The sequence below is a fragment of the Microtus pennsylvanicus genome, chromosome 18, assembly GCF_037038515.1.
Source record: "Microtus pennsylvanicus isolate mMicPen1 chromosome 18, mMicPen1.hap1, whole genome shotgun sequence".
NCBI classification, from domain to species: domain Eukaryota; kingdom Metazoa; phylum Chordata; class Mammalia; order Rodentia; family Cricetidae; genus Microtus; species Microtus pennsylvanicus.
Genome location: NC_134596.1, coordinates 13,233,533 through 13,251,114, shown reverse-complemented (window position 1 = coordinate 13,251,114; position 17,582 = coordinate 13,233,533). Strand labels below are relative to the sequence as shown.

The window sequence follows — 17,582 nt, the reverse complement described above, 5'->3', positions numbered from 1 at the left end:
GGTTTAAGAGAGTTGTCACTGTGGATAAAACACACCCAGTAATGTCTGTCTCCACTTGGGCCTGAGAAAGGTCTTAGAAGTGGATCTAGGAGGCATGGAGGGAGACCTACAGGGCTGCGGTTCTGCCCTGCAGCCTTGCAGGCCCTGGAGATGCCTGTATGTAAATAATGGTGTCCACTTGATAGGGCACAAGAAAGTACATGAAGGGCAATGAGGGAGCCTGAGTGTTCTTAGGAAACGGAGAAAGACTTGTTGGACGGTTGAAGCTGCCACTTTGCTCAGAGTCCGACCACACACAAACTGGATTTGAAAGTAGCTTTACAATCTGGTGGATTTTTCTTCCTTCCTAAAGACTATAGACAGGTCATTCTTCTCCCTCCCATACGAAATGTCTATGTAGGGAAGTGTATTGAGTTAGTTATTTAAGTTCTGTGTTCTTAACTTAAAATGTCTTTGTAGACCGGTCTGAATGTAGTTGTAAGAAAGTGAGTTTTTTCCCCCCTTGGCTGGGTTTGCCTTAAAGAGATGCTAAACTGAAAGGTAAAATATCCCCAAATTCTAAAACTTTAGAGACAAGAAAATTTTGGCTTTCTCGTTGCACTTGGAATGGAACCCAGGGCGTCATGGACGTTAGGCAAATATTCCTGAGCTGTTGTCCCCCCAATGAGACAATTGTTGTCCCCAATGAAAGCCCAGTCATGTAAGAAGAAAGAAGAGGACATCCACGGCAGGGACAAGGTTGTCTTGGAATAAACCTGACCAGGGTTTTCGTCAGCAAGCAGTCTATATCACAGGCTTAGGGTCTTCTCCTGCTGGGGTTGGCTGAGATCCGGTTCTGCCAGGCAGTGCTGATGTTTAAACTAGGATGTGCACATCTGGTTGGCCATGTTGATTTCAGGGAACTCACTTGGGGAAATTGAAACTGCTAGCATGGGAAAGAGGAACCTGTTCAAGCTGGATGCAGTCCGTGAGTGTGGGGTGCTGTCTGTGCTGGAGAGAGATTGTCTCCGAATCTCCGAGTCATGTGCCTGTTCTCATAAGTATGGCTCGAATCATCTTTCCTTTGGGAAATGGCACTTATGGTACATAGCAGGGACATGCATCAAGAAGCCTCTGGGTCACTCAGTGAGTCGCCCTTTGCCAGCAGGCTAGGTGCTGGCTGTCCCTCACTTTGCACTTCATGCTAGTGGCCCTTGGAGAGTAGAACAGACAGCTGTCAATCATGCCACTCCACTGAGGGAAACATGTGCAGACCAAACCTGCAATTCAGGCAATAATTCAGGCAGTAATCTTTCTAGAGCTTCCAGAAGCAGGGTTACATTTTTTTTAATCCCTTTTCCCCCATGAATACTTTTGATGCGACAGACACGTTGGGTCACGAGTGCTATTCAGCAATGATATAATCCAATTTCAAAGGGAAGAGGGTGGAGTGTTTCCAACTTTGGCTCGAAGCGTGGGCTCGCACTAAGGGCAGCCCCTTTTCCGAGCGTTCGTCAGTGGGTTGACGCATGGGACTAATTAAATCAAATTTGTGCTTTGATTACAGAGACCCAGCCTGACCCACGTGGTGGAGTGGATTGATTTTGAGACTCTGGCGCTGCTGTTTGGCATGGTAATTGCAGTCCTCCCAGCAGGATATGGCTCCAAGTCTGGGTCCTTCACTCTTCCATGCTTGCTGATCCCTATCATTATAAGTCAAGATGGCATACCTCTTGACAGGGCTTGATTGAGAAGTGTGAGCAGGTCTAGCTCATTTCTCCCAGGGAGGAGGAAATGACCAGTGCTCTGGCTCGTTAGGGCTTGTTGAACAATGACGTGGCGTCGGTATTTACGAAAGTGAGCAATTTTTTGAGTTATTAACCTTAAAATAAAATAGTGGCATATGTTAAATAAATGAACCACGGGACAATTTCAGTAATTGGGAAAGTGATTTTAATAATAGAAAGAAAAGTGTCCCTAAGCAGGAGTTCTAGCGCTCGTCAGATTATCATACTGTTAAGCTATGAGGAACATGACCAAGTTGGCTTGTAGCAAGGAAAGATAAACTCATAGAGGATTAGCATAGAGCATGTGTTGCAAGTCTAAGCTAGAACAAGTGAGACATGGCAAGGCCCTGGACAACAGTGGAAAAGATCATGTGTTCCTGGGTTATTCTCTAGACAGGGTCTGTGGGGCTACATCTGTGCTACGCTACATCAGGAGGCTCGCTTTGCAGAAGCCACCAGACAGTCATCTATTTGCTGGCACCTGCTCTAGGCTTCAAAGGCACTCAGAGCTGCCATCCTCTCTGAAGGGGAAGGCGGAGCAAGGCTCTGAACTCAGGTTTCATGGAGGAGCCGATAGTTGTGTGGGATGCTGCTGGGCGGGCCTCCTCCCCAGGGAAAGGTGAGTGCGCTATCCACCTGTTCCACAGCCCCACAAACAGGATAATCAGACAGGATAGGGAGTCAAGTCAAAGCAGGAACTCAGTTTATCTCTGTGAGTGTTAAGTAGCATCATACTGGCTGATGTGATGCGGGGGGGGGGGGGGGTACCTCCAGCCAATGAGAGACAGCTAAGCCCTCCCTCTGGCTGGAGGGGTGCCTACCTAGATTTTGCTGTCTCATCCTCACTCGGTAGTTTTGAGGCTATCCTTCAAACTCGAGCCAGGCTTTTTTCTGTCTTACAGGCCTCCAGGTACAAGCTTTGAGATAATTTTGTCCAACAGGATTGCTGAGAAACAAATCGGGCGTGGTCTTCTGGATAGAAGAAGCGGGGGAGGGGGGTGTCACACTAAGTGTCTATAATATACTGTTGGTTTTTTTTTTCAGAAGTTAAGCAAACAGTGTAGTGGTTTCCTAGGATGGCAATAACAAAGCATGGCATATGTGAGGGCCTGATGAATAAACATTCCTTTCTCACAGCTAAAGAGGCTGAAGTCTGAGATCAGTCTGTCAGCAGGTCTGGCCTCTATTGAGGCTCCTCATTGGCTGTCTCCTCCTCATGTGCCCGTGTCCTCATCACACCCTCTTAGAAAGCCAGCTGTCATATTCAGTTAGGGGCCACCCTAATGATCTCAGCATCACTCTTAAAAGCCCTGTCTCCAAGTATAGCCACATTTCGAGGTCCAGGGAGTTAGTAGTTCAACATACGAATTTTGAGCAGGAGAGACGGAATTCAGCCTATAAAAATGACCAGATATTTCTTTTGCTTAATTAAAATTGTTCCAGCAGACACTTAGATATTCTGTGCTTTTGTTACTATTGGGTCAGTGCACAAAGGGGGCCTGATTTTGCCTGGCTTACTTCCTGAGGCTGCTCGCCCCGGTCTCTCTATCAGACCACAATGGAATGGCTCCCCATGAAAAGAGACTGCCACACAGGTTGCCACCCATAACTGTCCACTCATGTTCCCATGAAGTACTGCATGCCACACACAGCCACACAGGGGCCCGCTGAATTAGGAAGCTGCTCTAGACAAGGGCAGGGCTGAGTCAGAACTGATTTGGATGCATTTTTGTTTCATACGGTTTATTTGAAAGGTGTATCGGGTCCCTGGCCTTCCAAGCACTTCATATAATTTTATCAAGCTCTCACAGAAACCTCACAAGGGAGAGAACATCCAGAGGTGCAGAACACTTGAGGTGCAGAATGGTAAACCAAGCACACCTTACTGAGGGCTTGAACCTGCACTTTCTCATTCCAGAGTCAACACATAGTAAGGTGGAGGGTAGGAAGGCGGGGCTGTGCTCTGGTCTTGAACGTCGTGGAGAAACCAACCTCTGTGTTGGTTTGGGAAGAAGATAGGGTTTAAGCACTTGCATAAAAAAGGGAGCCACAACAGACCACTGGAAGAAGAAGAAGAAGAAGAAGAAGAAGAAGAAGAGGAGGAGGAGGAGGAGGAGGAGGAGGAGGAGGAGGAGGAGGAGGAGGAGGAGGAGGAGGAGGAGGAGGAAGAAGAAGAAGAAGAAGAAGAAGAAGAAGAAGAAGAAGAAGAAGAAGAAGAAGAAGAAGAAGAAGAAGAAGAAGAAGAAGAAATGGAGTGTTATTCCACTTCTTGTAAAAAGGGAAACGTTCTAGCAACTTCAGGCTTGCTGGAATTCCTGGTTGATTAAGCACAGCATAAAGGGGGTATTATTCCCGTTAGTCCATGTGGTGGCTGTTTTCATCTCTTGTTTTCATCAGTGGAAACACAGGTAAACATTCCGAGTGCACAGAGGCCTGGAGGTCAGACTTATTACCAGTGGTCCAGCTTGTCCATGTTCATCAGATCTGTAAGGAAAAAAAAAATCAGTTTCATTATGTTAGAAACCAAAATTTGGCACAGTTTAAAGCTATTTATTTAAAGGCATTAAATTTCTGAGCGCTGTGTATGGGGAGAATTAGATACAAAGGCCACCTGCTGACCTATAGCCTTCCCTGCTTCAAGCTTCAAGACTAATCAAGTCATCTGTCTCTGGTCTATAAAACGAGGGAGGACAGCACTTGATGTTTGCTGTCAGGGTTAGATGGGTTGATAACCTGTTTTAAGGACAATGCCTAGGTTAGGAATATACAAAACCATCTGTAAGAGCTTCTGCTCAAAGTGATCATGGTGGTCAATTGAAGTGATGGACATGTGGGTAACTTGCTTTGTGGAGACCAGGCTGAACTCACTGGGGTCTGCCATCTCTACCTTTCAAGTGCGGGATGCGTGTACCACCACTGCCCGGCTAAGAAAGTGACAGACATCCAACAAGGCAAAGTTGCTCTTGATGACACAGATATCAGGAGCCAGAGTGCAAACTCGTGATGGGGTCATTATGATATTGTTCCAATGTGGTATTTTGCTAAGAAAAAATTTCGCTACCTACTTTTTGTCTTTCCCTTCTAGATGATCTTAGTAGCCATATTTTCAGAGACGGGATTTTTTGATTACTGCGCTGTAAAGGTAGGTGTGATGTTGTACTTGATGGCCATACACCCGATCAATAAATAATAGGCATAAAAATACTTACATATAATCAGAGCAATAGAAGCACAAGTATGTAATTGATAAATAATAACATTAACTAACTGAATGATGCTATTTATTATTCTAATGTCATACATTTAGTAAATTAAAATATTTAAAATTCCATCCTCCTTTCAAAGCGGCCTCTGGAAATCTGGGTGTAATTGCCATGCTAAGCATGACTCAGAGCAACACTTCCAACTTCTCCATAAGTAAATGAAGAGGGAGCTCAAGGCAGAGAGCTCTCTCCCTGAGCATTCGTGCAGCAGCATTGCAGTGGGCTGCTTTGGGCTACGTATCAGAACACGCTTTACATGCAAGAGTCTGGATATGTCAAGCCATCAGCTTCTGATTGTATTTGGGGATGTAATTCCAATGCTTACTTTCTAGACATATACAGTCTTGGCTTTTAAATCTGGGAAAAGTACTTTTTGTTGTTTTAATCTTGTATAGGCTGTATTTATTAATTTCTGCTGGGGCCTGGGCAAAGGGCCTTGTATATGCTTGGCACAGATCCCATCACTGGGCTAAAATGCTAACTCCTTAAAGGTCATTTTTTAAACTTATAATTACTATTATTTGATTGATAATTGATAATTGTATATGCTTTGGGGTATAATATGATGTTTCAGTGTATACGTACACAGTGTGTCATGATTGAATCAAGCCAACTAGCATTATCCTTACATACCAGTTTTATGGGGACATATTTGAAATTTACTTGTTTTTGTTTTTGCTTTTGAGACAGCGTCTCTCTACATAGCTCCGGTTGTCTTAGGACTCTCTATGTAGACCAGGTTGGTCTCAACTTACCCAGATCAGATCGGCTCAGCCTTCAATCCAAGTGCTGGGATTGAAGGTGTGAGCCATTACACCTGCTTGACATTCACTTCTGAAGTTATATTGAAATATACATGACATTGAATATAGTCACCCTGCCTGTGTAGTAGCTCTCCAGATCCAAACCTCCTCACTGTACCGTGTACCCTTTGACCAGAATCTCTCTCTTCTCTCCCTCCCCACCTTGTAGCCTCTATCCTGGCTCTCTGTTTCTATAGGATCGGTTCACTTGGATCGCACACATTTTCCGCAATGATTTTACATCAGTCTGGAAGGATAACTTCTTCAACAAACTTGCAAGTTCCGAATGAGAATTTTGGTCCCCATGTCTTGGAGTCATTAGTGAGGACATAGCTTCTACATCATGAATGAACTGATTTTGGCTTGTTCCTTCCTGTATGTGTATCTCAGGCGTACCAGCTTTCTCGAGGAAGAGTGTGGGCCATGATCATGATGCTTTGCCTCATCGCTGCCATCCTCTCTGCCTTCTTAGACAATGTCACCACAATGCTCCTTTTTACACCTGTTACCATAAGGTGTGTAGAACACTTCCAACACAGAAATGAAGATCAGCTTTGGGGCGGATTTGTACTCTGGTTGTACCACCTGGTTCAAGGCTCCTTCCTCAACATCTAAAAAAGACAAGGGATAGTATCCATGCCCTCACTGGAGTCCAGGTCATTAACTTCCAGTCCAACAGTTCTGGCTTGTGTGACTGCAGAACTCTAGACAGGCATAGGTGTCAGCACAGCTCAGTAATACCACGAGAAGTTGAAAGACATGCACATTGCTTTCCAAAAGATAGACTGTCATGTGGGACACAGCAAGTCATGCATGTAGATCAGACTGTCATGTGGGACACGGGCAAGCCATGCATGTAGAACAGACTGTCACATGGGACACAGGCAAGCCATGCATGTAGAACAGAGTGTCATGCAGGACACGGGCAAGCCACACATATAGATCACCAGATACCAGGAGTTTTGCTCACGAATTCCCACACTTTCATCCTTCTACCTACTCCAAGGACTTAGTCTTCAGGTGATCAGGGTTTTGGGATTTCCAAAGATTCCAAGGTAAATCCCATACAGCCAAGATAGAGGTCTAGGGCCAAGGAAGAAATAATTAAGGTGGTAATTCAAAGAAAGGAGAGAGAGAGTTTAGGCTCTCTTTAGAAAAGGGAAAGACAGATGAGGGTCTGAGTCAGCAGACTTTGGTGTTATTGCTGGTGACTTTTAATGACCCACCTCTCTCCTGTCTCAAGGTCTCTGATGGCTAGTGCCCATCTACCTGCTACAGGTCCTTCTTCCATAGGGCCCTCCACACAGAACACAGTACTCCCTCCAGGCTGGGAGCAGGCAGAAAGTACATCATCACTTGGATAGCTCCGACTGTGCTACGTTAACTAAAAGAATCCTTGTAATTAGTGGTACCTGAGGATGTTGCAGCTGAGGCTCACTCCGTGCCTTACTCTTCTCCCAGACTGTACGTGTGCACGTGTGTATATGTGTGTCTGTGCGTGAGTGTGCCTCCCTTGTACAAGCAAGTGCTTTAAACATCCGGGTTGCACACAGGCCTTACCACTTTCTTATATCCACAATAGGTTATGTGAGGTGCTCAATCTTGATCCAAGACAAGTCCTGATTGCAGAAGTGATCTTCACAAACATTGGAGGAGCTGCGACTGCCATTGGGGATCCACCCAATGTCATCATTGTTTCCAACCAGGAGTTGAGGAAGATGGTAAGGAGCAGCACAGTAGGGTTGCTTTCAGGAAATGCACAGCTGACCTGAGCACTCTTTACAACATCCTTTACTTGAGTGCTGTGAACCAGGGTCCCAGCTGCCACAGTGCACACCATTATCACTTATGTGAAGGACTGGAAGTAGGAAGAAAAGCCCTGCAGGATGGAAGGGCTGCATTTAGGTTGATATCAATGTGTTGGGAAGGTGGTTTTGTTACTAAGAACATCAACGAGAAATGTCTAGGAAATTACAAAGGGATGAGATGGAGCAATGGGTTGCAGACACACGTGTCTAACAGGCTCAGGGAAAACATCAGCATCCAACGGCACGCTGCATCTGCTCCGGCTCTTTCTGAAAAGTATCAGTTTGGGTTTTTCTCTTCTGCCTTCCTTTTGCTTGATAAGTTTATCTGCAAAACTCTTCTAGCAACTTCCATTTAGTGCTGTGCTTGTCTCCCAGGGCCTCATTAACGTTTGTCTTCTCATTGTTCTTTATCTCTCCTTTCTTTAATTGTCCCTGTTTCTAATGGGAGGAAAGTTTGGTGCATACATTCTGAACAGACCCAGACTTACTCAGGATACAGAACTCCTGTCTCCTCAGGCTGTATTTGCTAAAACTAAAAATTAGGTCTTAGGCCCTGATTGGTTTAGAGGTAAATGGATTGATATTACAAGAAATTTTCTTAGGCTTCTTAAAATTTTAATGCTGATTTTTTTTATTGTTTTGCTTGTGGGTGTTTTTTTGCCTCCATGCATGTCTATGCAACACATTCATGCTTGGTGCCACAAAGGCTAGAAGGGGTTTCAAATCCCTTGGAAAGAAGATGTCAGTCTGTCACATGTAACTGGACAGTTGTGAGCCACCATGTGGATGCTGGGGGAAAAGATATGGGTCTTCTGCTATAGTAGAAAAGCTGCTTGTTTGTTCCTGGCTGCTCAGCCCCAAAATAACCACACAGAAAGTGTATTAATTAAGCCACTGCTTGGCCTATTAGTTCTAGCTTCTTATTGGCTACCTCTTACATGGTGCTGGACAATTGTCTATATTCTGTCAATTATGTTTTAAATAAACACTGATTGGCCAGTAGCCAGGCAGGAAGTATAGGCAATACAACCAAACAGGAAGTAGAGGCAGGTCGATGAGAACAGGAGAATTTTGGGAAGAGGGAAGCTCCCTCTGTAGTCCTGCCCAGACACAGGAGAAGGAAGATGTGACCTACCCCACTGAAAAAGGTATGGAGCCATGTGGCTAACACAGACAAGAATAATGGGTTAATATAAGTTATAAGAGGTAATAAGCCTGAGCTAATGGCCCAATCAGTTTATCATTAATATAGACCTCTGTGTGATTTCTTTGGGACCTAACAACAGTGGGAACCAGGCAGGACAGAAACTCAGACAACACTTACATCTTAATTTAACCCATCTCTATTATTCTGTGTATTGCCATGTGGCTGTGGCTTACCAGCAAAGTTCCGGCTTGTCTGTTCCCAGCAGCAGCTATATGGCATCTCCTGACTCCACCTTCTTTCCCCCAGCATTCAGTTTAGTTTCCCCCACCTATCTAAGTTCTGCTCTATCACAGACCAAGACAGTTTCCTTATTCATTAACCAATAAAAGCAACACATAGACAGAAGGACTTCCCACACTATCTGCAATCACAGTCAGTGCTCTTTAGCATTGATCCATCTCTTCAGCACCCCGGAGTTCATTTTTTCTTCTGGTTTTAAAGGAAATTACAGATTTTTACAGACACCTAAGAAATAACTATCTTTCAATCAGATATCTGGGGTATGAATTCTATAGATAAAGTTCAAGTTTAAGGTAGTGTTTTGACTGAGGAACTCCCAAAACTTGTTGAGTTCTGAGCGAGGTTTGGTGACACATACCTGCAACTCCATTACTTGGGAGGTTGGGGCAATTAACCTGAGCTCTGTAGTGAGAGGTGGTGGAAGGTGGTTTTTCCTGAAGCGGCTCACTGAACACCCATGGGCTTTCTACCTTTACCTATGTGAGCATGGCTCATGGCACAGCTGTGCTGCTGTGTCCTCTGTGACCACACCCTTCCTGCCAAGACCCTTCAGTTTCTGAGATCCCAGCGTCCCACAGGACTGTGGTACACTTGACTGCCTGCTCCCCATAGCAGTAACTATTCATGGAATCTACTTGAATTCTTATAGGTGATTATCTTTAAGGGCTCATCTGTTCTTTTTGGGCTCAAGAGATAGTGTGCATATTTGCTTAAGGATCTACATAAAAGAACAAAATAAACTAAAGAGCAAAATTAGCTAAGAATATTGTTGAGTTACTCGCTAACAAATTAACCTAAGGGTGGTTTTTATCAAAATGAAATGCATTCAACAGGTGACCACGACACGGTCCCACAGGCAGGCAGAGAAAGCTGGAAGGAAGGGCGAGGCTGCCTCCCTAGCACCCTTATAGCTGATTCTGTGCTCTGTGCAGGTGCTGTAGTGCCCAAGAGTGAGGAGACTGCCCCTTCCAACCCACAGCAGGTATTTTAGCCAACGATTAAAAAGATTAACAACTAAATAAATGAATATACATGGCCACATTTTTCAATGTTTTGATCCCTACCCATCCTTGGGCAACACATTTGCCCTGTGACAGAGACAGTCTAAATCTGGTTAGGAGCTAGTTGCGATTGCTTATTTCTGTTCCCTTCTAAGGTGGCTTGTAATTTACGTAACCACTGGTTTTTCAAAAACACAGACGTACAAAAAAGTCTTTAATCAGATGGGTGGTGGTGGTGCACACCATTCATCCAAGCACTCAGAAGGCAGAGACAGGAGGATCTCTCTGAGTTTGAGGCCAGCTTGGTCTACAAAGTGAGTTCTGGGACAGCCAGGGCTACATAGAGAAACCTTGTCTCGTAAAAGCCAACAAATAACAACAGAAAGCCTTTAACCATTTCAGACTTACTAAGCACCCGTGTTTGGCTGCAGGATTCTTGTCCAGAGCCTCTCTTGTCTACAGCTCACATCCTCACCTCCCCCCACCTCCACCCAGGACACACATATATCACGTATCGCTCCTTTGTTCTTCCAGGGCCTGGACTTTGCTGGTTTCACAGTGCACATGTTCCTTGGGATCTGCCTCATTCTCCTGGTTTCCTTCCCACTCCTCAGACTTCTGTACTGGAACAGAAAGCTTTATAACAAGGAGCCCGGCGAGATTGTCGGTAGGTATGAGCACCTCCTCATGCTGCAGAGTCTGCTGCAGTATTCTCCCCCAGCCCCAGGGGACAGTCCTATAAGCAGGAGGGGTCCACTCCCCCACAGGGTCCCCAGGAAGGTATTTATTTGTCCACAGGATGCTGCATGCTTAGGAGCAATGGCTGTCCACAGATACCTCCAACTTGTCCAACAAGCTGCTCTCGGCTGCTTCAGTCTGAGGCTACTGAGTAGCCATAAAGGCTGTCTTGCTTTTAGGTTACCATCTTGGCGCCTTTTCCATATATATATGTGTGTGTGTGTATATATGTATACACACACACACACACACACACACACACACACACACACACATATATTCAAACTGTAAAATAGAGGTTAAAGGTAAGCCTCATAAAATATCTTACTCTCTTAGGAAGCAATGGATGGCAAACACCTCTCTCCCGTTCTACATCAGAAGGTGTCTGAATTCAGCCTTGGGTGAAGGTGGTGTTGTTTGCTTCTTTCTGGCCAGCATCTCACCAGCTGATTCCTATCTCTCCTGTGTGAGATAGGAGCTGGGGGGGGGGGGTTGTTAGGAGAGGGAAGGCTTTCCTGATTCCTGCTTTCCTACCAGAAGCCCTCTAGAGGTGCCAAGCCTGGCTGCCCGAGAGCCATATCCCTACTGCTGCTATTCAAGAGCTGTCTTTCTGAAACCATTCAGAGGCTGGGCAATTGACTGAGTCCGTTTGTGTTGCTCTAACTACCACGGCTTGGCAAGCTAAGAAGTTAGAGGCTTATTTATAATAGCTTACTGTCCAGGAGACCGTACACCCTGGAGCATGGCTCCAGCAACTGGCGAGGCCTCTTTGCTGTTCCCTGGCCCGTCACACACTTTGGAGAGGACAAGCCAGCTCTCTTGCTGTTAGCCAAACATCTGAGAAGCAATGGCAAACTGTATTAAAAGCGCAGCAGCAACGTGCAGATTTTGGTTGATATCAGAGCCAGTGAGAATGGGCTAGGGTTGCGGAGGTAAGACTTTGCTCAAACAAAAGCACAAACAATAATAAATTAATACGTGGATTAAAAAAAGATATTGCTGGAGAAAGGACTTTGTTCTTCAGGCAGCGTTGAAATGGCTTTTCTTGCTTGATGACTTTCAGAGTTCAGTGCCGTCATCTGGTTCCATAACCATCTCTCCTGCTAGGTGGAACGTGGATGCCCATTGTTGGCGCACGGGGACAGTGCGGGGCGTTGCTGATGCCCGAGGGTGGGAGAGACTCAGCGCCTTGCCCTTATTTCTCTGCAGAACTGAAACATGAGATTCATGTCTGGCGTTTGACGGCACAGCGCATCAGTCCAGCCAGCCGCGAGGAGACAGCCGTGCGTGGCCTGCTGCTGGAGAAAGTGCTGGCCCTGGAGCATCTGCTGGCCCAAAGGCTGCGTTCTTTCCACAGGTACCACATGGTCCTGCTTGGATCTATACCGGGGGGGGGCCCCTTACCGGTTGTGCTTAATGGTGGCATCGCACGAGGTCCATAATCCATTGCAATCATTGTCATATGATACCCAGATCTCATCATTTTCCACAGCTGCATAGACGTCCACAGTGTATATGTTCCATTCTTTGATCCTCCATTTGTCAACTGAAGGACATTTAAGTTGTTTTCATCTCCTGGCTATTGCGAAGAGAGCAGCAATGAACACGGCTGAACAAGTGTCGTCTTAGGGTCTTTTCTTGTGTTCCAGCTATGTTAGAATATTCAGGTCCTGCTATGGGGGGATATCTGGTCTCTAGTGGAAACACATTGCCTTGACTGTTATTGACTGCATTTTTATGCTGGTGTCTAGGCATCTGGGATTGGGGTGGTTATAGGTCTAGGCGCTGATTTCTGGATTTGAGTTTGTTGGATGGGTGTTTCGTTCCTGCTTTCCATTTTCTCTCTGAATTTTGGGGCATTTTGGGGCTGTGTGATGCCTGTTAGGAAATTTTCTTGGACCTGATAGTTACGGACACTGGGGGGGGGTTCCAGGTAAAAATGTATTTCTGAGTATTAGGAGCTAACATTTAGGAATGGGGATAGACGAAGGTTCTGAAGGGTTTCGTAGGAGGGGAAGAGCAGAGTGTTCAATCAGGATCCTTGGACTAGGGGAAGACAGTGAAGAGAGGTTACCCCAGAAGGTCCTCAACAGAGGACGAGATGGGGAAATGGACATAGAGAAGCAGGAGAGAGGAAGATTTACAGACAGACTACCTGCTTTCCTGACGAGGAGTGGGATAGCAGGGAGTGCCTGCTGGAGTTGGGATTTAGTGACAAGGAAAGGGAGGGAGGTTAGAAGGGTGTGCTGGCTAGTCTCATGCCAGTTTGATATGCAAACTCACATTATCTGAAAGGAGGGAACCTCAATCCATGGGATCTGAGTGTAAACCATTTTCTTAATCAACAGTTGATGAGGCGGAGCCCAGGCCTTGGTGGATGGTGGCATATCTGGGTTGGTGGTCCTGAGTTTTATATGAAAGCAGACTGAGCAAGCTCGGGGAACCAAGCCAGTAAGCCATGGTTTCTGCATCAGCTCCTGCCTCTAGTTCCCTGCCATGTTTGAGTTCCTGTCCTGACTTCCTTCAATGATGAACAGCAAGGAATATGAAAAAAGTTTTAAAACTACAGGAAAGGATCATAAAGTAAAGGTGGAGCACCATGAAAAGAAAAAAGCTTTTGAATAAGAGGCATGAACTAGGGAGAAGCCCAGGCTAGACCAGGTCTTCAACAAGATCACAAAAAAAACTTGTACCCAAACTAAGGAAAGCCATATACAGACAGATGCAAGATACACACAGAACATCAGATAGACAAGACCAGAAAAGAAAATCCCCACAGCAATTCATAGTTAAAACACTGAGCATATATAACAACTGAAGTGTGTTGAAAGCTCAAGAACTAAAATACTAGTCACATGAAAAGAAGCCAACTTTATGTGTGAAGCCAAACCGCGTTAGTAGGTTTTACAGTTCCATCTTCGTGTTGGCTTGAGTCTTCTTCAACTCATTTATTTCCACACTGAATTCCATTTCCAACCCCTATATTGTCGTTATTACCAGTCTGACATTTGTGTTTCCTTGGGGATCACTTAGGTGTTTATTCTCCTTATGTTCTTTCTCTCCAATTTCACTTAGCTGTTTCTTGGTGACGTCTTTAAACTGCTTGAATTCTTTAATGAAGTTGATGGCTGTTCTCTTAAGTTCTCTGTCCTTCAGTTCATAAGACCATAAGGCAAAATAAATAAATAAATCCTTTCTTCCATGAGTTACCTTGGCCACTGTGTTTTATCACAGAGGCAGAACAGTTACTGGCCTAAGAGCCCACCGACCAGGTCTTATGAGGGGCTCTTACCACACTCCTGAGGTCACAAGCAGCGTGCACCCTTGCCTTGGCATGGTGGTCTGTATTTGGGTTCTTTTATTTGCAGGGTTTGAACTTTCAAAACTTTGGTCCTTGGGGCTGCCAGGACAACTTAGCAGGTAAAGGTGCTTGACATCAAGGCTGAGGATCCAAATTCAGCTCCGGGAATCCACACGGTAAAAAGAAAGCAGATTCCTGCAGGCTGTTCTCCGACCTTACGCTGGGCTGGATGCAGCATACTCCCAAGTAAACTGAAATAGTTTCTAGAGCTGAAAAAATACGATCAACGGAATATGTATAACTGTTTTCCTTGTTATTATTCTGTAAGCAAGCATAACAGCAGCTATTTAGCTAGCATTTTGTTGGACTAGGTGCTGCAACTAAAACAGAGATTCCTGAAAGTGTGTGGGAATATCAGGGCAATACCTCAGACACTGCCCCATTTGTCCGTCATCTGTCCGTCATTCTCGCGCACTGGCACGTGATCTTTAAGACATTTTTCTTCTTTACAGTTGCTCTTAAAACGTCTCTCCACTTTCAGATCATGATTTTTGTTCTTTTTCTTTGGGAATATAGAGTAAATAGCTTTCCTAATTTCCGTGGTCACCTTCATGGGCATCATGGGCATTCCAGCCCTCACACCACTGTGACAGGATCCACAAATACATCTAGGCTCTCACAGCTGCCCATGCCGCCTTGCTAAACTCACGCAGCAGCAGTGAGCTTCCTGCAACACAGGAATAATGAGAGTCCTTTCTCTCTTACAGACAAATCTCACAGGAAGATAAAAATTGGGAGACCAATATCCAAGAGCTGCAAAGAAAGGTATCGTGTCTTCTTTTCTCAAGGGCTTCTGAATCATGGCTTGTAGGAAAGGTGATTATTTTGCTTCTTAGATTTGATTATCATTTTCAGCTGACACAGCCAATTGTAGACCATTGTGTGGCATGGTGCTGTAGCCAGATTCAGGTGCACCCTGGGCTCTGCTCACACCAGCCCACCTGCATCTATTGTCATTTCTGTGTGCTGGTCCCTTCAAAAATGTCTTTTTTCCCCCTATGACCTCAGATTCAGCTGGTGATGGAAAAACATTGCTGTTTTTTATTCCTATAGCTTTACTTGAGGTATAATTTATTTTTGTGCTAATGAAGAAGATGATTGCCTAAAATGGTAGAATTATTTTGTCAAGAGATGGAAGATTTTTCTGTGTGCTGAAGTGCCTTCCAAGTTAGCTGGCCTCTGCTGCTCGGTTCTCCTGACCCAGAGAGCTTACAGGGTGTGCATTTTTGGGGTGTAATGCAGGAGATGGAGTTCTAGGGACAGGTGTGAGCTGTGTGTCTACTACCATTGTGGGTTGGACTTCTGGGCAGAGGTTTGCTTCTACTTCCTGCTCATTTCCCTGCTGTGATAAACTGTCCATGGAGCCCAGGACTTCTGAGGGACTCACAGGAAACAGTACCCTCATTGCCTTGTCCCCCGATTCATGAAGACTCTGCAGAGACACAACAGTCTCTGCGTTCACAAGTGTGTATCTGCCCCAGTACTCGTGAGCCCACGACAAGAGGCAAAAACTGCATTTCACTGTCTCTGGATTCCTTTTGCTGGAACGACGGTATTTAAAGAATACCTCAAGCATGTTAAAGACATGTAGAGATGGTACTGTCATGGAGGTCATGCTTGAGTGCCACACCTTGTAACGACTCTTAGGTGCAGCATCACACGGGTGCTACTTACGGGAAGGACATCAGAACTCAGACACAGGACACACAGACACCTTGGGAAATGCGTGTATCTTCAAGACCATGTGTCTAAGTCTTATGGCTTCCACAAAGTGTCTGCTAATATCTCACTGCACTATAGCATATACTCTCCGGGACTAGTGAAAGTTTCTTTAGTTCTCACAAAATTTTGACGTTCTATCTTTAAAACTCAGAGCAATTCAAAGGATGTAGGACCGTGGGCATGCTTCGAGAATCTGAAGACTGTCCCGAGAAAATGAGCTGTGTTTCTCTCTCTCACAGCACAGGATAACGGACAGGATTCTGCTGGTCAAGTGTCTGACGGTGCTGGGGTTTGTCATCTCCATGTTCTTTCTCAACTCCTTCGTCCCTGGCATTCATCTTGATCTTGGTGAGTTTACTATTCTGTTAACTTCTTTGCTAACTTTTGCATCTGATGTGGCAGTGTGGATGGGAAGGCGCCCAAGCTTGTTCCCAGATGGATGCCTGTATCTTCCACACAGCGTGACATCACAAGCAGAGTTGGGGGTGGAGCTTTTCCTGTGTCTCGGCAGCAGTTCCCCAAATGACCATTCAGAGGCTTAATAGTAACTGTATATGCTCAGCCCAATAGCTCAGCCTTATTACTAACTAGCTCCTACATTTCAAGTCAACCCATATTCCTTATTGAAGCTCTGCCATGTGGCGGTACCTTTATTAGCAGGGAATGCGCATCTTCTGCTTTTTTAGCATCTGCTGGTGACTCCTGACTCCATCCTTTTTCCTCCTGTGTTAGGCTCTCCTACCCACCTCTACCCTGTTCAGCTATTGACCAGTCAGTTTCTTTATTAAACCAATCAAAGCAATACCTATTCACAGTGTCCAGAATGATGGCTGCGAAGGGGTTGAGGATTGGGAGGGCTCTACCGAGCTCAGTGTCCTGTCTGGCTAGAGGTGGTTTTTCCATGCAGTAAGCTTCTTCTCCCAGTCCATCCCTTTGGTCCTCCCATGTTGTCAGCACATCTCTCTAGTGGTTAGCCACCGCCCTTCTCCAGCTCTGTGTCATGGTCAGAAAAATGGCTCTCTCAGGTTGGAACTCCCAGGGCACATCTTTGCCACAGACACCCCACACTTGCCGCAGACTCCATGTTCTGTCACAGCAATCTTTATGTCGGTACTTGAAAGATAACCGAAAAATCTACTAGTAAAACCTACCTCATCTGAAAGAATAGATCAACGAGAAATAGATGTTTGATGTAGCATCCAATTCGGCTGGCAACCCTGGCTCTGAGCCGACAGGTGTTCTTTATCGACAGCAGAACTGGTCTTCCTGAAACCTCCCGAAGTCCCAGGAAAGCAACAGGCAGTGTTAATGATGGCGGCATGGATCTCAGCTGTGTTTGGTGGAGGCACATCTAGAAATGGTTACAGTGTGATTGTTTTAATTATACCCAGTCACACCGCAGTTTTACCGTTACAAATTTTCATCACTGAGAAGATGAAGATACCATGGATAATTAAACAAATACAGTGAACATGGTAGACCCAAACAGAAGCCTTCCACTGGAGATATTTTTTGGCGGGCTCACAAATAAGTTAGCTTTATTTGTGCTTGAAAAGAGTATGTAAGCATTTGAAAAGCTAACCACACAAAGGAGCTTACGCGTTTATACACACACACACACACACACACACACACACACACACACACACATTTTTTTTTTTTGCTAACATTTG

General features: G+C 45.3%; 1 protein-coding gene across 2 annotated transcripts in view; it reads left to right on the top strand.

The window, feature by feature from the left end:
- Oca2 (OCA2 melanosomal transmembrane protein) overlaps positions 1–17,582 on the top strand; it is a 220,857-nt gene that overhangs the window by 67,860 nt on the left and 135,415 nt on the right. For both annotated transcript variants that reach the window (XM_075952458.1, XM_075952457.1), the window contains exons 11-18: positions 1,547–1,612; positions 4,852–4,908; positions 6,223–6,347; positions 7,415–7,553; positions 10,623–10,755; positions 12,036–12,183; positions 14,895–14,952; positions 16,149–16,257. In XM_075952458.1, the coding sequence (XP_075808573.1) occupies positions 1,547–1,612; positions 4,852–4,908; positions 6,223–6,347; positions 7,415–7,553; positions 10,623–10,755; positions 12,036–12,183; positions 14,895–14,952; positions 16,149–16,257 (835 nt within the window). The remainder of the gene's footprint in view (positions 1–1,546; positions 1,613–4,851; positions 4,909–6,222; positions 6,348–7,414; positions 7,554–10,622; positions 10,756–12,035; positions 12,184–14,894; positions 14,953–16,148; positions 16,258–17,582) is intronic.